This window comes from Lepisosteus oculatus, chromosome 18, assembly GCF_040954835.1.
Source record: "Lepisosteus oculatus isolate fLepOcu1 chromosome 18, fLepOcu1.hap2, whole genome shotgun sequence".
Taxonomy (NCBI): domain Eukaryota; kingdom Metazoa; phylum Chordata; class Actinopteri; order Semionotiformes; family Lepisosteidae; genus Lepisosteus; species Lepisosteus oculatus.
Window position 1 is genome coordinate 12,477,170 of NC_090713.1, and position 23,689 is coordinate 12,500,858.

Consider the following 23,689-nt stretch of genomic DNA (forward strand, 5'->3'; position numbering starts at 1 on the left):
AAGCTAGAGATATTATTCTCCATCAGGCTTTCTGCCGAGTACTTTTCCAACTTGGTGTGGAAACAGTCCGGATCTGTTACCGTTAGGGGCAATTAAAACCGATTTTTTTTTAGCTTACAGTGGATTACAAAGGATCTGTACTCTGCAGTACAAAAAAGCAGCCTTTTATCATGATCTGCTGAGAAGAGCAAAAAAATGTTCATGATGAGGGATTGCCTGTCAATTAGGCCTGGTTGATTCATGCAGTTGAACAGCTACTGCAATACTTCCTATTGGCTGCATATGTACTGTATAGTTCACCTTGAGTATTCGAAGACTCGACTGCAAGGTAAAGTAAAGGTTTAGAAGCCTCACCAGAGTGCCCTTGCATGGATAACATCCCAAATTGCAAGAATAACTGAAAACACAACTGAAGGCACCCCGAGTCTCAAAGCTGATTCCTGGAGAGTGTGGTGTGTTCTGCTTTTATGCATGGATGCTCCAGCTACGGTGCTCAAGGGAACGTTTCCGCAGGTGTTTCCTCCCGGCGGCTGTCAGGGTGTATAACACTGCCCAAGGACTAGGCTAGGACTGTTAGCCCCTCATCTGCTAATCTATGGACAGCATGGTGCTCCATTGTACTTTTTGGACTATCTGAATAAACCATATTTGCACATATTTTATTGTTTTTACAGTGACTATGATCAGCATATTTTGCACACACCTATGTATTTATTTTTATTTTATATTTGTTTTGTATAATTTTTAATCTATTCTGATGTCTGTTTTTGCTTGTCTTGGGCTAGACTATAAGACAATAAAGTCTTATCTATTTATCTTATGGTCCAAAGTCACTAAGTCAATTCATTAACCTCATTATGGACTTCATTGAACTAATAAAGGTTTTTTTTCGTTTCTTAAGATCTTTCACAGTTGGTTAAAGTACACGTTGGTACACCTCCGAGCCTTGTTAGGAGCACTGTCATTATCCTGTTTGTTAAATAATTAGAGCAGGTCCTGACACCCCTATTCTAAGTGAAATGTTGATGCTCGTGTTGCCCATTGGAACTCCTGATTGTGTCTAGGATGTCTGCACTGCAGTGTAAAGAGCACCTGCCCCAAAATGCCTTTTACAGCAATCCACTGCAGCGTGGTTTGAGAGGAGAGAAATAAGTATTACAAAGCTGACCTCAGACTGAAAGAAATTCATATTTTAAAAAAGCATGACACCTGTGCTCAACTGAGTAAATACTGCAACACATTTTTTTTCATGGATCAGTTATTGGAAATAATAAAAAGGTTACAAAACCAACTGAAAATAAGTAATTCAGTGGTTTTCAAAACTATGCATATCTGTCAGAAAGTAAGAATCACAAAGTCCACATACTTCTGTTGCCTCTGTGAGCATGAGGTCACAGTTCCCAAAGGGTGACTCTCGTTGTACCGAAGACAGGAAACAACGTGTTGAATTATCAAGCGCCCTGGCATTCTTTAAGTGCTAGTAAAGCATAATAAATCTCTTTTGGTTTTTGAGGGCTCTTGTCTCAGGTGCAAGAAATCGCACGTCTTGCCTTAAAGCCAGGTCTTCATCCCCGGTCCTGAAGAGTTTCGCCAATTCACTGCTTGGAATCCAGCGATGGCGAAAAACCATGTTTACTCGACCCAAGATCCTTTTAATAAGGTGACTTTTTTTTAAAATAAAGCACTTAAAAGATCATTTGGCACCAAAAAACAAAAGTGAAGATACAGCATCCCTCCAGCTAGACTCGAGTTCCCTTTAATTAAACCGATGACCTGCTTCCTTGATTAACTTACAAGTGTCGCCCAGTTGAGAGACGATAAAACAGGCGATTCAAGATGACTTAGTAGACCAACTGTCAGGACATCCTGTGACCCTCGTCCCGCGCCAGAATTCCTAAAAACTCAGAATTCTCTCTTTTACCTGGACCATCATCTCTGGAGTCGAGCTTCCAGTCCAATTTTTTTTCCCAGGTAGTCAGGAAAGGGCAGCTCTTGTCTCAGAGCGAGACAGCGCTATGACCTGCCCGGACGAGAGCTGGGACGTTTGTTCGTTTTTACCTCTGTGCTCGCGGCGGCCGGGCTTTGAAGGAATTGGGCGATTTCAGTCCTGGGGGAGGGGGGGGGACGCTGCCGCCGGCGATCTGAAAAGTCGGTCCGAGCCCCCGGAGCTGCGGGGATCTTCCGAAACTTCCGATAGGGGCCCGGGATTTCAGAGTCTTTCGAGACAAGGCACCAAAGGGTAACGTCCGGCACACGAAGGAACAATCTTGGTCCTCGATGTTTAAAGGTCACAAGGGGAGGGGGGAACAAACTTATTCTACCAAGGGATCAGCAGCCCTTTTTATTGGGGGTCTTTGTTTCAGTCTCTGCACTGGTCTCTGAGGGGGGGGGAACTGTGTGGGGGGGGTGCCCCCCTCTTTTATCAGCGTCTCTCAGCTCGAGCAGAAAGAGAAATCCGCCAACGGAAGCACTGAATGGAAAGCGTGAGTCCCGCCGCCTGGCGTTGGCGGACGTGGCCGGGAAATGCGTTTTATTCATGTTTTTGGTGTCTGTCGTACAAGACGTCTGCGCTGCGTCCAGACGGTTTTGCTTCACTCGTCCGGGCGACGATAGGAGAACAGCCCTTTAGGAAGAGGCCTCGAGTTCAGTCAGGATTGCGGGAACGCACGAGTCAACTCGCCCTGCTGACGGCTCCTTCCGGATGGGCAGCCAATCAGGACGCCGGGTGGCAGAGCCTTCTGGGAGTCGGCCATTTTAAATAAGGTACCTGGGCCGGATGCTACAATCTGTGTGCGGGCTTTTCTGCGTCTCTGCCCCGGTCCCACCCCCTCCCCGACACGACGACAGCCGGGAATCTGTGTCGCCCGTGAACTCTATCTCTCCCCTCCTCCTCGTCTCGGCAGGGCCCCAGAGGCACCCTGCCACAGGAATGCTGGGAAATGACTGGAAGCAGAAGGACAATGACCTGCTGGGAGACCCGTGAGCTGGACGAGCCTCGGGGGGGGGAAGGGTGGGGGGAAGGCAAAGGGGAGCTGGGAAGAATGGAGACAGAGAGTGACGGGGGGGGGCAAGAGGGAGAGAGAGCGCAGGCACCCAGCGGGGGGCGCTAGGGAGCCCGGCCGCGGCGCACGCAGACGTTGGGCTTGGCGGCGTGGCTGAAGCCCTGCTTGCACAGGCACTTGTAGGAGCCCGGGACGTTGACGCAGCGGCCGTTCTGGCAGGGGTAGGCCCGCGCGCTCAGCTCCGCGCACTCGTCGATGTCTGGGGGGAGGAGAGAGAGAGAGAGAGAGGGGGGGGAACACGTGTCAGCGACTCCATTTGGCACCACCACCTCCCGAGGAATTCTCTGCTCTTTCAAATGTGTGTCCCCACAACCCTAACGTTATCCTACAGAGACTCCACCGAACCCGTCCCGACAGTCACTGGGGGGGGCCTGGTTTGGTAGCTTGAATACATGCAACACAGCAAAAACAGACTGAGCAGGACTGTGAAGACCAGCACCATCGCTGGTGCAAAACAGCTACAGAAGGCAGAAACAAGCAGTGCAGAAGACCAGTACAATCACCGCCCGTCATCACCTTACACAGCGGAGATCATTTCGAACAACATGACACCTTCCATCCAGATCTGTCGATTTAGACCACCTCGATTCAAGTTCAGTACAACTAGGTTATCTTTTATTCCCACAGCTATAAACCTGCTTTATTTGGAGAAAAAAAATCATTGCATATTTTATTTATATTTATATTTAATCTCCTAATGCATGTCTCTTATTAGGTAATGGGTTCATGTGGTGTTAAATGTATTGCGTGCTTTGTTGATTCTGCCTGCAAAGTAAATTTCGGTATCTGGGACAATAACAGGAAGGACGTTCATTTTTCGGCCCAAAACTAATCCAAAACTAAGCAGCTGTTTGTGTTGGGAGAGCCTGGTGGGGGGGGGGTGTCTAGCCCAGTTACTCTCTCTTAAGTGCTGGAGCACTGTTCTGCCATCACTACGGCCAAAAGAGAGGAGAGAGAGATGGATGATGGGAAAGGATGCAGCAAGAGGGGGAATAATGGGAAGGGAGGAAGGAGGAAGAGAGATGGATGATGGGAAAGGACGCAGCAAGAGGGGGAATGATGGGAAGGGAGGAAGGAGGAAGAGAGATGGATGATGGGAAAGGACACAGAAAGAGGGGGAACGATGGGAAGGGAGGAAGGAGAGAGGAGTTTGGAGGTTCTGTTCTGTAGGGTACCTACCGATGCAGCGCATCCTGGTGTGGTCGAGCCTGAAGCCAGGGTTGCACTCACACATGGTGCCCAGGTAGGAGCGCACGCAACGCCCGTTGGCACAGCTGCACTCGTCCGAGTCCTCTTCCGAACTGTCTCCTTCTGGGAGAGAGGGACAGTGAAGGAGGAGGAGACAGAGAAACAGGTGGTGGAGAGAGAGAAAGGGATGACGGGAAAGGGCACAAGAGGGGATGATGGGAGGGGAGAAAGGAGGGAGACGTATAGGAACAGAGAGGAGAGAGGGATGATGGGAAGGGGCACAGCACGAGGGGGGGATAATGGGAAGGGAGAAAGGGGCACGTGAGATGGAGCAAGGGAGGGGTGGCAGGAAGACACAAGTAAATGAGAACGAGACAGTTAGGGGGAGGGACAACATAGCAACATGCTACCTAGGTACAATTCTGATCCTGGTGTCCCGAACTCTCTTGTACCTTTAACAGTCAATGTCTTGACTTCATACGAAGTAAAAGACTATATGTATTAACTATACTATAATAAACTACAATTTACTATACTATAATATATACTATATTAAAAAATAACTCTTTAATTGACTAGTCAGGTTGAAATAAAAACCAGAAGGCCCTGCGGGATCTGGACTGGAGAGCCCTGCTTTAGAGGGATTTAACTGGTCATTAACTTGATGAGACCCAAAATCCAGGAGCACCCAGGCCGTTCGCCCAGTTCTGTGCAGTAACCAAGCCCAGAGGCGTCTGGGGCCGACGGCGCCAGCTCACCGGGCTTGTAGTTGGAGAACGCAGCCAGGAACTCGCCTTCCCCGTCCGACTCAGTGTCCAGGTGCAGCTCGCACAGCCGGTTGAAGATAACTGGCCGGGACAGAAAGGGAGATGGTTGGCCCCCCTGTCCGCCTTGCAACGAATCGTCCGGGCTTCGCGCATTCGTAGACACAGAAAGGCATGCTGGGAGGGAGGGGGCGCAAACAGGAAAACTGCGCCCCCGGGTACACCAAGCAGCTTTCCGATCATGCGATGTGTGCTGGGGACCACATTGACGATGGTGACCGGTCATGAATCCATGATTTGAACCGGCACTGATTTTGCAACACAGGGTAACAGTTCTAGCCTGCCTGTACGCATTTCTTACGAACAATACAACGGTAACAATTTAAAAATATATATATATTTTTTTAAATGGGAACCGTAGTCCCTAACCCTAACCCTAACCCTAACCCTAACCCTAATCCACTGACGGTATCGCAAAATTTGACAACATTCCGAATTAGGCACAAAATACTTTTGGGAAAATGCTGGAGAGTCTCCGTGTTGTCGAGGGTTTCCACAAATTGTGACATGAAGCGGCCCTTCCTGCTCACTAGTCCCTGTGATGACTAATGCACTGAGATGTACGAGCGAATAAGTACAGGTTGTGCAGCAGACATTTCAGCGCAGAAATGTTCCGGCGTGATCCGCAGGCAGAGTTAACCAGTGAGCAGTATTTGCCAGTGAAACCGCCTGGGAGAGAAGAGCAGTATTTCTACTGGATTAGAAGAGCTGGATTCACAAGCCTGCTTGTTTAGTGTCACAGGGCCTAGGTTAGGTTACCCTCATCCTAACCCTAACCTTAGCCCTAGCCCTAGCAGCAGGGCAGGGAATCCTGATAGCTTGACTGCACCCTGGGTTGCTGGGGGAGTCTGCTGTACCTCCTGGAAACTCTACCATGGCGAAGGTGCAGCAGATGGGGGTACCTGAGTTGCGCTGGGGGCAGGTGCGGCACTCGGGACCCCAGCCCCGGCCGTAGTGGCAGCAGCACTCGGAGTAGGTGACCCGCAGGCGGTTCTGGGGCATGCTGCAGATCAGGTCCTCGTCCACCTGCAGGAAGCACACGTCCTTGTGGGCAGCAGTGCGGTCTGGTGGAGGAGGAGAGGAAGAGAGAGAGAAAGAGACACAGAGACGCCTTACAGGTCTGGGAGCGCCTTCCCAGAATGCCCTCGCTGCGGAAGAACGCTCGCGTCAAGAGCTACTGCGTGTTCTGGGGGCGGCTTGTCAACTTGAACGCCTGCTTAGCTTCACCGGCAGCCCCACTGGAGACTCAGCAGGTGTGAGCCTGGCCAGTACCTGGAAGGGAGACTCCTGGGAAAGCTTAGGCTGCTGCTGGAAGAGGTGTTAGTGGGGCCAGCAGGGTGCGCTCACCCTGCGGTCTATGTGGGTCCTAATGCCCCAGTATAATGACGGGGACACTATATTGAAAATGGCGCCGTCCTCCGGATGAGACGTAAAACTGAGGTCCTGACTCTCTGTGCGGATTAAAAATCCCAGGGTGTTTCTCGAGAAGAGTAGGGGTGTTACCCCGGTGTCCTGGCCAAATTTCCCCCTGGCCTTTACCCATCATGGCCTCCTAATAACCCCCATCTCTGAACTGGCTCCATCACTCTGCTCTCCTCCCCACTGAGAGCTGGGGTGTGGGGAGCAGACTGGCGCCTCATCCAGGTGGGGCTGCGCACTGCTGGTGGTGGAGGGGGATCCCCATGACCTGTAAAGTGCTATATTGGTGTTGTTATTATTCAAAACGCGTCTCTGAGGAGCAGGTCAGGCCAGATGGCGTCACTGAATCTGTTCTCGAACCCTGCTTCCGTTCTCGACTGCTTCAGGATCAGCTCTGAAACAAGCCCCCCTCCCCTCCCAGATCCTGCTGCCCAGCCTTTGCTGACGGAGGCAGCTCTTGACCTTTGGATCATTCGGTACAGCGGCCAGGCTGGCGAGACGAGCCGAACAGGTCCGCTCTGCGGTGTCATCTCTGACCTGTTTGCGGCACATTCCTGTATTGACGAATCACCCAGAAGCCAGCAGGCGCGTGCAAGAAACCAAACAGGGCCAACGGGGCCCTTGTGCTCTGGTATGTTCTGTATTAATCAAGGGATTTCAAATCTCATGAGATTGCATCACTACGACCTTTAACACCTGACATTGATTCGTTTTAGCTAGATTTGTACGGCATACTGCCTTGGACTTTCTACAGGGACCTTCATTCGGATTTGAATCAAGTGTGTAGGAATTGGTGTGCAAATCCACACGCATATACCTGTTTGATAAACCTGGTGACATTTTTAGCTGCTGCAACAGTAGTTGTATACAGAAGATGTAGGAGAACAGCACTGTTCAGAAGCTGGAGAGGACACCCTGAGAGAGCAGGCAGGCATCTATTTAAATACCCGAATTACCTTCTGCACCCCTCCAAAGACTGCTGGAATGCACTGGAATTCAATAATGGTGGAGTGTATGGAAGTGTTGTTGTGCTAGGCTTAAAGAATTGAAAAAAAAATGCTTAAAAATCAGCCCTACATTCTCGTTTTCACGATGCAGATAAATGGTAGACGTATTTCTAAATAGTAAACTGTCACATGGGAATTAGTGCTTACTGCCTCATCGCTTCTGGGTCCCGAGTTTGATTTGGGAGTGAGATACCTTCTGGGTGGAGTCTGCATGGTCTGTCCCATGTTCTTGTGAAGAGTGCATGTGTTCTTGCCCCTACTATTGGGATTCAATCCTGATCGCTCACAGCACAGCGCCCCTCCCTGGACAGGGGATAGCTCCTCCACCATGAGAGAGTTCTACATCTTCCACATGGCCTACATTGCAGGGGGGGGGTGATGTGATGTCACTGCTAGATGTGATGTCACTGCTGGAACTGGCTCAGGCGCGCTGAGGCCCGTTACAGTCAAACAGGTTGCTTCCTCTTTCTCCCACCTTCCAAAGACCTGGCGTCTCTGAATTTATCCCTGTGTGCTTGTGTGTGGTACATCGGTATGGGGTATGGGGGTATCAGCCTGCCTTAAGCCCTAAGCATCCGGGACTTTCACCAGGAATGAGAGCATTTTTTGGGGGGGAACAGGCGAACCGACAATTTGGGGATCGGATCCTTATAGCCGACAAAATCCACACATTCCACTGGAACAACAGATCCTGAAGTCAACAGACTAGCCGCCCTATTCACCCAATGCTGACCTTCGTCTTCGCAAATACAGCAGCCTCACTCATGCAGTTTTAGAGCATGCAATACGTATTCTTGGTTTTTGATACCGAAAACACTCACGGCCAAGTCAGATTGAAATGTAGAGGGGTGCTCTCTTTCCACGGTGTTAAACTATGAGGTTAAATGACATGCGCTAAGTTAGACGTTCCCCCCAGTTCATGAAAACATAAAGAAGTTATAAATGAGAGACAGAGAGCTGGCCTGCCCAGCTCGAGTTGCTAGTGGATACAGTAAGCGACCTACTGATCTCCCTTACGAAAACCTTCAATGTGAAGAGAATTTCACTGCTTTCCTTAATATACCCCAATCTAGGGTCTGATGTTTATTAAAGTAGTCCGGTCAATTCTTTCTTCCAACAAGCACTCTACTGCGTCTGTCCATTTGGACTTTGTCCCTGAGCCCTACATAGGCTCAGAAGTCCTGCTGGCCAGGCCTGTTCCAACCCATAGGGGATCCCTGGTGCTCATCATCACCTCTGCCTGTGGTGTAATAGTTCTTTAGATCGACTTATCTGACCTCTTCCCACCTCTTTGCTGCTATTTTCAGTTAACAGTACCCAGAAAGGTAGGGTATGGAGGTGCAGTGGCAGGTGTTACTGCCTTACAGCGCTGGGGCCCTGGGTTCAGGTCTGGACTCGGGGTGCTATCTGTGTGGAGTTTGCATGTCCCCCTCCCCCGTTGGCATGGGTTTTCTCTGGGTGCTCCAGTTTCCTCCCACGGTCCAAAGACGTACTGGTCGATGTAACTGGCTTCTGGGAAAACTGGCCCTGGTGTGAGTGTGTGTGTGCCCTGTGATGGACTGGTGTCCCGTCCAAGGTGTATCCAGCCTTGTGCCCATTGCTTTCTGGGATAGACTCGGGCCCCCACGTGATCCTGAATTGGATGGAGCAGTTAGAATATGTATGCATGGTTACAAGAACCTCACTGATGAACACACTCCCGTTTTGTATTATTCCTAGTCTTGCTACTGACAGCTACTGTGTATTTAACTTGAAGCCTGCCTGCAGGATTGTCGCCTCTCCTTCACATCGAGCGGTACTGCTCGAGCTCCTAACAGGAGCTCCATAACGACACTTTCTGTGTGCACATTTCATTACCATGTAAATCCCTAAGATACCAGCACATGTGACCAGAAAACATCTTTAATTATATATATATAGAACCTATAAATATATATTTTCAGGTCAACAGTAAACTGGTCACTTCATCTTTTGCTAGAAATTTACAAAAAAGATTTAACAGTTTTACAAACTGTAATAACAACTCTCTGCTGAGATACAAAGGGTCATAATATTGTTAAGAAGCATCTCCAGGGTGTTTTAATTTTATGAGATTTATGGATGTTAAGGAGCTGATGATGTGGTCTTATTACAGTATCTCAGCTTTGAACGAGAAGAGTAAAATGTTCCTCTTTAACTCACATCTTTTTTGGGGGGGAACTGAACTTGGCCATTGAGCACAAGCGCTAAAACCATTCCAGAAAATCAATTTAAGTGGAGGAGATGAGAGATGAATCACTTTGGGTGGGTATTAACCAACTAGAATCAGTAATGTCACAATGCTGAAGGTAAGCCGAGATGATATTAGGGGTTTTCTAGAAGCAGAATGGTGTACCCAACATGAATATTCGGAGTACACTGTCTACACAAAATACAAACTTATAATTCAGTCAACAGAGCATTTTTCTGACTACCCTGTACATTCAACTAATATACAGCCTCTTCACAAATCAACCAGATACAAACATCAAAGCAGTATATAATCTATACTGTAGTATTTGCCTAATATAGTGTTTTTATAAAGTCTAAAATCTGAAATATAGACTACAGGACAACACTTTGGATCAGGGATTTCAAATGGAATTTACAACTACTATGAGAGAACAGTCCTGTCAGGACCACATTCCCCAGAACCCTCTGGGGGAGTGAGCTGCTGCTCTCAAGTCACCTGACCAGTTGCAGGAAGACAATTGGTCAGGTAACGGTTCAAAACCCAGGAAGCAGAGGCGTCCTGTGTCAGTCTGTGTGAATGGAAGCCTACTGTCTTGAGGGGCTGAGGGCGGAACCCCTGTCTGCACCAAGACCTGAGCCAGGTAACTTCTGCTTACTGCTTTTTTTAAACAGTCATCTGATCCATTGTCTTTGGGCGACCAATCAGGTGACGGAGAGCAGTGCCTTACTGCCCCCAGAGGATTTTGGGAAATGCAGTCCTGACAGGCCTACTTATAAGGAGCGCTTACTTATATATATATCCTGAAGCATTAACGGCGAGACCGTGATGAAATATTAACTAGGTTCTGCTGTCGACTGGAATTAATAACAACATCATAATCCTGACCACAGCCTGAATCATGACAGTCCTAACTCAAAACATCTAGTTATGCAACATTGTTTATAACTTTGCATTACATCATTAACAACATTATTTTAGACAGGAATACATGCTATAATATACAACAGTATCCTATGTTATTACTTTTTATAGTAATTTATATTATGCAATATCATTTTCCTATTATATTACATTGCGGCGCCCTTTCGTACTGAATACAAACTTTGAACCGTTTTTTTAACCTGAATGGTTCACCACTCAGAAAAAGGGATGCGTGTCATGTTATTAACGGGCAGCGGGGTGAGCGCCTGTACGCGGTTAATTGTTTTGTGAGGCCATCACCGCCAACGGTTGCCGGGTAACATCTTTTCAGAGCTCAGCCACCTCCAGATGCAGGAGAACAAGGCGCTTCAACGGAAAGCAGCGTAGCAGCGTCAAGCGCCTGGCAGGAGGGGGGTCATTAAAAGCCGTTAAATGGATTAAGCCGCAGGGCACTGATCCCAGCTGCGCCCGCGCGTGCAGAACTGCCAGGCAGGAATAGCAGATCCAGGCTCTCTCAGCTTTCCTGCCCAGGAAGATCACAAGCGGGCGAGCCGATCACAGAGCGGGAGATCAGGTGCAAGAGAGAGAGAGAGAGACAGAGACAGAGACATGAGGACTTGAAGGAAGAGAAGGTCCTTCCCCACTTTAAGAAGGACAAGGAAGAGGAGGGAGCTAGCCTGGCTAAAGGTGAAAGGGCAAAGGTCAAGGGGCAGTGCAGTGCCTAGGGGGTGGACTGCTACAGTATTGTAACAGACATGGATGGTGTAAAATAATTTTGCCAAAAAAGTTAAGACAATATCAGAAAACCCCTTGGTTTTAATTCCCCAAAGAGTATATAAAGATATTCATGGGGGATTGCAGATATCGCAGTCATGTTTTCATAAGCCCAGAGATACTGTAGAGTACAGGGTTCTGAATTCCCTTTCAGTGAATCATATGCAGTTTTATGACCAAAGGCTTTTGAACAAGAACTTACCTTCTTTTACCTCTCCTTCTAACTTCAGATATTTACGTGAACCAAGTTTAGTTTTTACAGGTTCTAACCTTTAAGTATTTGTAATAAATGCTTTGAAGTTCCTGAGAAATCAAAAGTATAAGGCTTGCGATACACTAGAGGTTAAATATGCGATGGTATAGATTCTGTGAAAACACTGAAGTACAGCATTGCAAATATTAAAGTCAATGCTATAATATGCTGTATAATGTATAATGTGCTACAGTGTCTGCTGACCCTCGTCATGTCTATCAAAGCAGGTGAATATCAATATCAATATTGATTTTGATACGGTAACACCAAGACACCCTCTCCTTTAGGGCTTTCATGTCATCTGGAGGACGGACACCCAGAATTCCAGATTATGGGGGCTGACATCCCTTTGTTCCCAGTTGCATCGGAGATCTCGTGTTCCAGTCGGAAATGAGTCAGCCAGAGTCGGACGGGTTCGAACCCGCACACCTCTGCCCTCTGAGCAGAGGCTTTTCCGTGATGAGATAACAGCTTGGAGGCTGAGAAACACGCATGCTCGACGGGTTCTTCGGTGGGGGTAGATTCTATACTTGTTTGCTGGTGTACCATGGTAAAGGTGGATTGCAGTGCAGTAAAGCATAGTAAAACCACAGTGAAAATGCAAGAAAGCTCCGCTCGCACAGGAACAAAGCTGCTGCCCATTTTTTTTGGAAAATGAACCCAAGAGCAGGGGACAGGTATACCAGATGGCACAAGCAGGGGAAAGCAGGCGAAACAGAAATCCAGAGTCTGTGGTCAGAAACTGGCTGTGGTCAAAGCTGGTACGGACTCTGTAGCGAAGCACAAACAGTCTGTACAGCAAGCCGGGGTCTAAGCTGAGATTACCAGTGTAGAGAGAAACCAGAGCACGGGGTGATCCAAAAGACATGGTAGAAAACAAAACGCTGTCAGGAATCCGAGGAAGTACAAGACAGGAGATGGGGGAATTATAAAATTGAGGGGCTTCGAGCGACACTCGTAGAGCAGACTCAGTCATAGAGGTCACCTCTGTACCCCCTTCCCAGCAAACCTTAGAGATTCTGCACCACCTGGTGCGGCTGTTGATGCAAATCGCCCTGCAGGTAATGCAGGTTTACTGGTGGACTGTACTTCCCATGGTAACCGGTACAGTGTGACAGGCTCGTGGAGGGGTGGCTGGTTACTGTGGCAAATGCCAGCTGACCCTGCAGCGCTCCAACCCCCTCCACCCCACCCCACTTCCACAGTGGGAGCAAGCCTGACAAGTGACAAGGACTGGACAGCACTGCACACACACGAACACCAAGCAGCAGCCATGTTACCCTGCAATTCACATCTGGCAAACTTCTGAAGCTCATCAGGAGTGAGCCTGGCAAGTACCTGGAGGGGAGACTCCTGGGAAAAACCAAGGTTGCTGCTGGAAGAGGTGTTAGTGGGACCAGTAGGGGGCGCCACCCTGCGGTCTATGTGGGTCCGAATGCCCCAGTATAGAGATGGAGACACTAAACCGAGGTGCTGACTCTCTGGGGTCATTAAAAACCCCAGGGCGTTTCTCGAAAAAAGCAGGGACGTTATCCCAGTGTCCTGGCCAAATTCCCCCCTGGCCTTTAGCCATCATGGCCTCCTAATAACCCCCCTCTCTGAACTGGCTCCATCACTCTGCTCTCCTCCCCACTGAGAGCTGGGGTGTGAGGGGAGCGGACTGGTGCCTCATCCAGGTGGGGGCGGCACACTGCTGGGGGTGGAGGGGATCCCCATGACCTGGAAAGAGCTCTGAGTGGAGGGTCCAATAAGTGTAAGCGATTGTTATTATAATCACAGGAAACATTCATGGGGGGCTGTTGATTTTTACTGCGCTTTCCTCCTTTCCGTGATTCTGTCAAGCTATGAAATGTCGCTCTTCCGAGTGGCGAAACTCAAGTTTTACCGCCTGCCTTCCCGACAACTGAACAAGCACACGGCGCACAAAAAGCAGCTGCAGCCCGTCCGAAATTTGGGACTGGGGAATTGGGAAAGGGAGGGGGAGAAACCCGCAATCTCGATTCCCGGTGACGACCTCCTCCCGGACGCACGCGACGTCACGCTGATGGCTTCCTGCCGGCCAGTCGGCGGCCTGAAGGAGGCTCTGTTGTGCCGAGGGTCGGCCCCGACCCCCTGGGCCCGTCACTAATGGGGGCACCCCCCCCCCCCCTCCTGCAGTCAGTACGTGGCCCAGCCTGGCCAGCGCCACTTCCACCCTGGCAGCAGCTAGCCCTCACGCTAAAGTTGCTCAGCAGCGTTTGATACCCACCGTCATAGACACACTGTTTGAGCGCAGCGCTGAAGGTGAAGGGCTGAGTGCAGATGCAGTGATAGGAACCAGGCGTATTGATACACACTCCATTCTTACAATAGGATGGGTCCTGACATTCATTCACATCTGCAAGGGATCACCACAGACATGGGGGTTACACAAGGCAAAAACAATCCGGGTACATCGCACAGGTGTCTCTCTCTCTCTCCCTGCTGTCTCTCCCCAACAAGCGGCACGGGCAGGCAAAAGCAGGACCGCCTCGTCTGGGTCGAGACCCAGCCCCTCCCCCCCCCGGCCATGGGGGACGTGGAAGAGGGGTGGGGGGGGTAGCAAAAGAGGCATGTGTTTCGGCCCCCAGGGCGAAATCAAAGGAGGGGCTTGAAACACAACCCTTCCTCGAGCCACAGGCATGTGCGCGCACAACACTCGAGCAGACTCCCTGATCGGCTGGCTAGTCAGGCAACTGATCGCGCTGATGACTGCAGGTGGTGCAGGGCGGAAAGACGGGGCGGTCTCGTTGGGTGGAGGCAGTGTGGGGGAGCTGATGCTGAGACTCGAAGTGACGTCATAAAAAGGACAGAGAAACCAACAGGCTCTTTGATTTCTGGGGGTTTGATGGATGCAGATGCAGATCGATGCAGCATGACCACATACTGTATAACACCTGATACACACTCATTCCTGCTCTGCTCACATGTCACAATCTGGGTGTTTTGAGTTACTCAAAACCTGTGCTTTTCTGCGCAGCGATTTTGCACTCTGCAGGGCCTAACGGTTGAAGTCTAAACTCAAGAGATAGATCACTTTTTTGGCCATATACAATGTCTTGCATTATGAATGTGTCTTTTCACATACCCCAACTTGCTCTCCATGAGACACACAGACAGGGAGAGAGAAGCTGGGGGTCAGAGCACAGGGTCGGCCATTTATACAGCACCCCTGGAGCAGTTGGGGTGAAGGGCCTTGCTCCTTGCTCGGGGGCCCAATGGGGTAGGATTCCTCTGCCGGCCGCGGGATCTGAACTGGCAACCTTCCAGCCACAGGCGCAGATCCTGAGCCACAGTGCCATCGCTCTGCCCGAACTGGTGTCAGGTTTAAAAAAACAGCACTATAAAGCCTTTTCCTTATCTTCTGTGATAGACACAGTGTCAGGGGGCCTCTGTCTATCTGATTTTCAAGGATACCTGCTATCGAGAGTCTCCTAGCCTACTTAGAACTGACAGATAAAGACGTGTATATGCTGACGATCTCTCTCAAGACAGACGAGAGATATCTTGGTAAACTGATCATTGTCTTGTGACAGTTCTGTGGCTTTCCCATCATCATTTCCTGGGGGCCAGTACTATAGTAAGCAAGTGAAAACAGAGTAGAGACCCCCTAGAGTCCACAGCAGGAGTATGGTAAAATTGTGGTAAAAGCGCAACATTTATTTACCAGTGTAAAGATCAATAAGAGGTATCCGGTTTGCATCCTGCATTACAAATAGTGGCCAAAACACATACTGGAACACATTTATCAAATGTTAATGACCATCAACAAATATGCATTTTTAAAACGCATATCATTATATCTCAGACATCTGTCATTATATTTCAATGTATACTGACGTTACTCCCGCAACGTTAAAAGACGGATTTTAGACTGCATTCAGATTTCCAGTATCTGGGCACTGTGCAGGATGCACGTTCTACCAATGAAGTGCATTTTCTGCATTGCAATGTTTTTTCACGTGTGCATTCGATATGTTTTTATCTTGGTCATTCCATCCGTATGGCAGCAGGTGATGTACTGTAGTTTCCATATGTGTGAACTATGGAAGGAAGGAAGACTGAGGAATGTGTGATCCCTGCTCTTGATGTGGAAACCTGTTTCTCTCAACACTGCAGACAACATTCGGAATTTGCCTCGTGGTTGGGACATGGCTGAGCTGTGTGCGTCAGTCACACTTACCTGTAACGTTCGGGAGACAGTTATCATCTCATCCTTCTGCTCTGACTGAACTGCCCCAGCTTAGATCTCCCCCCCTCCCTGGCCCTCCCTCGTTAATCACCCATCATGGATTATTCAAGCGCAGGGGTCGTACCAATATTCATATTTTCAAAGAACCCCTTTCGCCTCTTTCAATCAGACAGGGATCGCTTGAAATTGAACGGAACCTGCCAAAACCGGGGACGGCGCAATTCGAGGTCTCCTGTCCCTCTTGTTTTCATCTTGCTGTTAATACCTATTGGCTGACGGGTGACCTTCCCTCTGTCAGCCCGACTGAGGAGATCCCCTGCTCGTCTGACGCCCCGAATCTTTTGCAGGATCGCGACGATCGATTTCTGCCTGGCTCGTCACGGGGCCAGGCAGGAAGAACAAGGGCACAAGTCGGAAACCACAGAGCAGTGCACTTAAAAGTGAGAACAGGGGGCAGGAGCCTTTACACTAAGAGGAGTGGGAGTCTGGAACACGCACCCAGCCACGTCACTAAAATGAACACCCCGGCCCCTCTTATTTGTACCTTTTTTATGCTCTTATCACAGCCTTGCTGAAACCAATTTAAAAATATACCGGAGTAACAGTACATGGCCAGAAACACATTCAAAAAGGTGTCCACCCATTATGTGAAATCTGCTTATTCCTGGTAAGAGTAGCAGTGACTCAACACCTATCCCTGGATGGGCCATCGGTTCTTAAAGGGTACGCACACACGCCCAAGCACACTGGGACATTTTAAAGACCCCGACATGCCATTGGAAGACGAGCCAACAACGGAACACCAAAAAAAAAAAGAACATGCAAACTCCACACGGAAGATGCCCCAGTCCGGAACAGAATGAACCCGGGACCGAAGAGCTGAGAGGTAATCACTGCTGTGCGTATTTAAATATCAGTGACCATATTTAACAATTAGAAGTTTCTACAGTTCCTAAATTCCCTAATTTGGGCCTCTTTTGTGAGCTCTGCTACTAAACCAGGAGCCGCGATCAGTGGAAAACCACATTCAGGAAAGGCACAGATTTCAGATCGTCAGCGCTTGGTTCGTCCCGAAACAGACCCAGGGAGAAGGACATCCAGAACAGACTAACTCAAGCCGGAAATGTCTTACGGATGCTTCACAACATTTGGAAGTCACCCCAATATAGTACTCGCACCCTGCTGAAGCTATACCAGAGCTGTGTCTAACCCTAACTCTTCTGTATGGCTCAGAACGTTGGGGCATGGCGCAGGGAGATCTGAACCAGCTCACAACACTTCATCCCACAGGCTTGGGAAGGATCCTACGCCTCTCCCGGAACAAGGACTACCTCCGGGCGAAGAAAGGCTAGCCCCCCCATGCCATCGAGAGAGTACGGCCACCGTCGGGAAGAGAAGACGGGGGAGACGGATCGCGAGAAGGGAGAACTCCATCACTAAGACTGCCCTGCGCTGGACTCCTGAAGGGGGAAGACGCCAGCGCGGAAGACCCCGAAACCACCTGACGGAGATCTGTGGAAGGAGAACCTGCAGGCCGTGAGCCGTAGCTGGGATACCATAGAAGAACTGGCTAAAGACCGACGGATCTTTGCTGCTGCTCTACAAGCCAGCAGGCGTAATAGAATAAGATCCCAGGGAGACTGGAGATGAAGGCCAAGGGAGGAGGAGGAGGTCCCGTCTTGCGGCGGTTTTCAACAGGTCCCTTTCCATTTTAAGCAACACCCGCCGGCTCAAAATCGCGCTGAAGGGGTCGGGGTGGGGTCGGGGTTGGGGGGGTTGGGGGGCAGTCCTTCGAATATGAAGATGGGTACGCCCTTACTCACCACCCTGCTCCTCGGGGGGGATGCAGCTGTTGCGGTCGGTGGCCAGGGTCCAGGGCAGGGAGCAGATGCAGTAGTAGGACCCCAGGGTGTTCAGGCAACGCCCGTTCTTGCAGTTGGCCGGGTCCTGGCATTCGTCCACATCTGCAACGGCACCCTGCCGTGTTAGGCGGGGGTGGGGGTGGGGGGATTGCTTCCAGACAACAGCACACAACACAGAACGGGGCTTCCCAAACTCACTTCCCAAAGTGTGTCCAGCGATGGACTGATGTCCCGTCCAGGGTGTGTGTGTGTGTCTAGTGATGGACTGGTGTATCGTCCAGGGCATGTGTGTGGCATGTGATGGGACTGCTGTCCCGTCCATGGGATGTGAGTGTGTGTGTATCCTGTGATGGGACTGCTATCCCGTCCAGGGTTTGTGTGTGTCCTGTGATGGGACTGGCATGTCCAGGGTGTGTGTGCATGTCCGGTGATGGACTGCTGTCCCATCCAGGGGGTGTGTGTGTGTGTTTGCGTGTCCAGTGATGGACTGCTGTCCCGTCCAGGGGTTGTGTGGGTGCGTGTGCGTGTCATGTGATGGGACTGGCATGTCCAGGGTGTGTGTGTGTGTCCGGTGATGGACTGCTGTCCCGTCCAGGGGGTGTGTGGGTGTGTGTGCATGTCCAGTGATGGACTGCTGTCCCGTCCAGGGGGTGTGTGGGTGTGTGTGCGTGTCCAGTGATGGACTGCTGTCCTGTCCAGGGTGTGTGTGCGTGTCCGGTGATGGACTGGCATGTTCAGGGTGTGTGCGTGTCCTGTGATGGACTGGCATCCCGTCCAGGGTGTGTGGGTGTGTGTACGCGTGTCCCGTGATGGACTGGCGTCCCGTCCAGGTGCGTGGGTGTGTGTACACATGTCCAGTGATGGCCTGGCATCCCGACAAGGGGGTGTGTGGGTGTGTGTGCGTGTCCTGTGATGGACTGGCGTCCCGTCCAGGGTGTGTGTGTGTATGTGTGTCCAGTGGTGGACTGGTGTCCCGTCCAGGGGGTGGCCTTACTTTGTGCCCTGTGCTTCTGGGACAGCCTCTGAGGTGCTGTGGCCCTGACGAGGAATAAGCATCTTTCTGACACTTTCTAAATCTCGAAGAGCCGCGCCGCGCTGCTGCAGTGTACCGGCCAGGACCGGTCTGCTGCCCTTCAGAACAGGACTTCCTCCCTTGCCACGTACCTACGACCGCGGGCATCACACACTTCTTCTTGGACGAGTCGGAGGCCCAGGGGGGGGTGCAGGTGCAGAAGAAGGAGCCCCTAGTGTTGACGCAGGCCCCGTTGGCACACAGCGACTCGTCGTGGCACTCGTCCACGTCTGGTGGCACAGAACAGCGCCCGATCAGGGCAAGCTCCCCTCTTCATCGCGGCACCGCAGCAGGGAAGACCCAACTCTCGTCGACTGGGGGGCAGGCCTGCATCTCAGGCTACCCGTGACCCCCAGCTTAGTAAACGACGGTGGGCTTTTAAGTGACGTTTCAGAGGCGTGCCCAACACCAGTGTTTTGTTTTTTTCAGCTAGCCTAACCTTGCTCCTATACAGCACATAGGTGTTCAAACAGAGATCTTTGACACAGCTTTTAATCATACAAACAAAAAACGACATGGCCAAACGTTTTGCCCTTTCAAAAGCCATTTAGCTGGGCGGAGTGGTTGGCCTTGCGGACTGGGGTGCTGTCTGGGTGGAGTTTGCATGTTCTTCATCAGTTTGCACGAGTTTCCTCCTATAGTGCAAAGACATCCTGGCTGGGGGGTTAAGCAGCTTTGGGAAAATTGGTCCTGGTCTGAGTGTGTGTCTGTGTCTGTGTGCGTCCTGTGATGGACTGGCATCCTATCCAGGGTGTACCCTGCCATGTGCCTGTCGCCTGCTGGGATAGACTCTGGCCCCCCAGTGACCCTGAATTGGATAGAGCCGTTAGCAGATGGAAGAATGGCCGGAAAAGCCCTTTAATTTGCGAGAGTCCCCAGCACAGTGCCAGCTGTACCTGTTGGTTTACGCAACGAAGGCAGAAGAGAAAAAATAAAATCTTCGTCCCCTGCATGATCGCCCCAGACGCTCAGACGACAAGACAAGAAGAAAGGTTTGTTATCCGTCTCTCTGACTGGACTTGTCAACGCTCTCCCCTGCTTTCCCAGTTACTATCATTTCCAGGTATGGAGACCGAGACCGGATAATAGCTGAGCTACAAACTGCATTGCCTTCGAGGAACGCCCGGAAGGGAAAGAAAAAAGCTATTTTCCTTTTCGGAATCAGAAGTTCACCTCATTGACCGTTCGCCTAGTTAACTAGTTAACGATTTGGCTGTTGTGACCTGTGCGGTAGTGAGTTGTTCGTTTTTTTGAGGACGTCATCCAGCTGTTTCTTGAAAGACGTTCAGCTTCAACCACATGGCTGGGCAGCTTGTTCCACACTCCCACCCCCCTCTGTGTAAAGAAGAGCTTGCTGTCCTGACTGGAGGATCCCATCCAGCTGTTTCTTGAAAGCAGTTCAGCTTCAACCACATGGCTGGGGAGCTTGTTCCCCCTCTCCCACCACCCTTTGTGTAAAGTGGTCCTGACTGTCTGGAGGATCTCATCCAGCTGTGTCTTGAGAGATGCCAGGGTATCGGCTTTAATCACATGGCTGGGCCCCCCTCCCACCACCCTTTGTGTAAAGTGGCCCTGTCCTGACTGGAGGATCTCACCCAGCTGTGTCTTGAGAGCAGCCAGGGTAGGGGCTTCAACCACAGGGCTGGGCAGCTTGTTCCAGACTCCCACCGCCCTCTGTGTAAAGAAGGGCCCCCTGTTTTCGCTTTTAAATGCGTTCCCACACAGCTTCCACTTGTGCTCTCTGGTTTGGGTTTCACTCTTCAGTCACTGACTGGAAATCAGCTGCGCTAAGGAAAGTCGGGGATACCTCAGCCCAGCTCTGGGGGTGCTCAGGCAGACAGGAGCCTGTGCTTGGGAGCAGGCAGTCAGGCCAACCAGCAACCAACAAGCTCGGGATGATGGGATGATACTCTTACTGGCTGAGCTGATCAGCTACCACTGAGGTAAACAGACTGTGCCAGTGGATTGCAGAACGACTGGCCTTGCGTGAGACGTGTTTGATTTGATCAATGAAGGGAACTCGTCTCTGTCTTAATTCTATTGGAACTATTTAGGGGCTTAAACAGCAAACGTTTCTTCTGCAATGCTCCAGTGATTAACAGGGCAAACTCGCCACCGTTGGATGTCTGCTCCAAAATCTGGAAAAATATTACCCCTTTTTTTATTTTGTTTTCCCAATTTGGGGTTTTATTCTGGAGGGCTAAGAAAACTGTCCCAGGACCTGCTTTTATAAAGCCTCCCGCAGGATCTGTCTTTGTTCTATGAGTTTCAATGTTTGTATCCGATGGAGGAGATGAGGACAAGCCCTGGGAAAAAAAACTCCGGCACTCCACACATGCTAGAACTTGCCAAACTGACTTTCGAAGAAAGAAAACGGAATGTTGTTTGTTGTTTTGTTTTTCTCATTTCTGTGTTGGCTGTTCATTTTTAGTGTGTGTAGTGAGACAAACAAAAAAGCAATCGGATGGTTCAGACCTGGTGCCCAAGGAGTTCCCTTGAATTCAAGCCCTCAACCGGGCCTCTGCTGTCAGAACTTTCCAAGTTACAGGGGAGCTGCAACACCATTTTTAAATTTTGAGGTTAGAAAAAGTCGGTAGTGATGAGTGCATTTCAAACTACGGTGAAAGTAAATTGTGCACAGTAACTTGTAAAACCTCCTGTTTTCATCATTTCCAGGTCTGCTCAGCGCCATGTTTCTGCGATTCAGAACGAGGCAGCAGGACTTCCGGTGAGGTGAAGCGGCCCTGTGACCCTGTAAACAAGCAGGCTTGTGGATCCAGCTCTTCTAATCCAGTAGAAATACTGCTCTTCTTTTCCAGACGGTTTCACTGACAAACACTGCTCACCGGTTAACTCTGCCTGCGGATCACGCTGGAACATTTCTGCAGTGAAATGTCTGCTGCACAACCTGTACTTATTCCCTCGTACATCTCAGTACATTAGTCATCACAGGGACTAGTGAGCAGGAAGGGCCTCTTCACATCTCTGTACATTAGTCAGTACGGGAACTAGTGAGCAGGAAGGGCTGCTTCAAGTCGCAACTCTCATGAAATCTCGACAACATGGCAACCTTACAGTACTTTCACAAAGTTCATGATTGTAGACTTAATTTGGAATTTGTCTTTTTTTCTAAAACGTCAATGAATTGATTGCGTTACGAGATTTGCTAAACGGGTGTGAGACGTTAGGACTGCACCTCCCCTTATATGATCAGCAAGACGTATAAAGGTGGAAACTGCCTCTAGACTGCGGAGAGTGGGTGACGTTTGAAACAGTTTTCTCTCTCTCGAGCCTCTTTGAGGTAAAGGCACTGTTTGGTACCTTGTTGAGAAACCGCTGGAGAGTGAGAGTTCAAACGAATTGTGGCATGAAAGTGGCCCTTCCTGCTCACTGTACCCCTGCAACTGTAAGCAAATGAGAAACATGGTCTCCTAACAATGTTAATTATTATGAGTGTGTTTTAGTCAGTCGGCAGCTTGCTCTTTTATTCCAATGCTTTAAAGTACCTAAAAAACGTGTTGCCTTGTACGCGCCGGTTTGATGAAAATATTTTACTGCTAATATCGTAGTGAAATTCGCTTGGTCTAAAGAATGTTTACAGTGTTAATAGGGCTGTTTTTGCATCAATGACAGCAATATGGCGTTACGCATACTTTGAAACTTTGTCTCTTTTTGGATGTAAACTGGAGCTTGTACACCTGCCCGTGTACTTGGTAGTTTCATTGTGGTTTTACATGCATTCATCACTGCCAGGCATCATAACCCCGAAATGTAAAAATAGCTCTGCAGTTCCCTTTTAAGATGACCTCTATGCGCCCTCTTGTGGCTTTGGGTAGAACTACCAGCTACATCTCACCTACCTCTGACTAAAGCTCAGACAGACACCACAATAGAGAGAACAGAATTACCAATGCACTCCAGCAGGTTACTGTCGTAGTAGAAGCCTTGCTGACAGTAACACTCATACCCAGGCTGTGTATTCACACAGTGGCCTTCTTTACAGATCTCTTCCTTGAACAGCACACACTCGTCGATATCTGCCAAGACACAGAGAGAAACCAAAACACCCAGCAGGAATGAGACAAAGCATTCATGTGAGAAGAGAGAGCCTGAAACTGCACCTACTGTGTGCCAACAGATGCCCATGCCCTCAGGAGAGCTTACTCCCCTGAAGTGCTCAGTTTGGCAAAAACCATTAAGATATGTTTAATAATAATATTAATCGACTCAAAGCTCTTTACAGGTAATAGGGATCCCCTCCACCACCAGCAGTGTGTACCCCCACATGGATGATGCGCCAGAACGCTCCCCACACCCCAGCTCTCAATGGGGAGGAGAGCAGAGTGATGGAGCCAGTTCAGAGAGGGGGGTTATTAGGAGGCCATGATGGGTAAAGGCCAGGGGGGAAATTTGGCCAGGATGCCAGGGTAACACCCCTTCTCTTTTCAAGAAACGCCCTGGGATTTTTAAATGACCACAGAGAATCAGGGCCTCATTTGTCTCATTTGAAAGACGGCACCTTTTTACAGTCTAGTGTCCCCGTCACTATGCTGGGGCATTAGGACCCACACAGACCACAGGGTGAGCGCCCCCTACTGGTCCCACTAGCACCTCTTCCAGCAGCACCTTTATCTTTCCCAGGAGGTTTCCCAGTCAGGTACAGGCCAGGCTCACAGCTGCTGAGCTTCAGCTTTTGTTTGAATACAATTAGACTTTGCATTTTCCACCACAATGCTGGAGAAGGGTGGCTGTTGTTGTTGACAAGCAGTTTATTGAAGCACTTATGCGGAGAAATTAAATCTGCAGGATCTCTATAGTGCACTCCAACAATCAACATGTCGGGCACATTAATTACATTAAGTAATACATTTTGTGCTGTCTAAGA

The 23,689-nt window shown here is 49.8% G+C and overlaps 1 protein-coding gene across 1 annotated transcript in view; it reads right to left on the bottom strand.

The window, feature by feature from the left end:
• Positions 1 to 3,075: 3,075 nt before the first annotated feature.
• The window catches only part of LOC138223991 (latent-transforming growth factor beta-binding protein 3-like), a 44,831-nt gene continuing 24,217 nt past the window's right edge, over positions 3,076 to 23,689 (bottom strand). Inside the window, exons 11-18 of the mRNA XM_069180181.1 lie at positions 22,713 to 22,841; positions 18,897 to 19,034; positions 17,694 to 17,834; positions 13,909 to 14,037; positions 5,977 to 6,138; positions 5,009 to 5,098; positions 4,242 to 4,373; positions 3,076 to 3,261 (exon numbers count right to left, since the gene is read on the bottom strand). Coding sequence (XP_069036282.1) covers positions 3,107 to 3,261; positions 4,242 to 4,373; positions 5,009 to 5,098; positions 5,977 to 6,138; positions 13,909 to 14,037; positions 17,694 to 17,834; positions 18,897 to 19,034; positions 22,713 to 22,841 — 1,076 coding nt within the window. The 3' untranslated portion in view covers positions 3,076 to 3,106. The remainder of the gene's footprint in view (positions 3,262 to 4,241; positions 4,374 to 5,008; positions 5,099 to 5,976; positions 6,139 to 13,908; positions 14,038 to 17,693; positions 17,835 to 18,896; positions 19,035 to 22,712; positions 22,842 to 23,689) is intronic.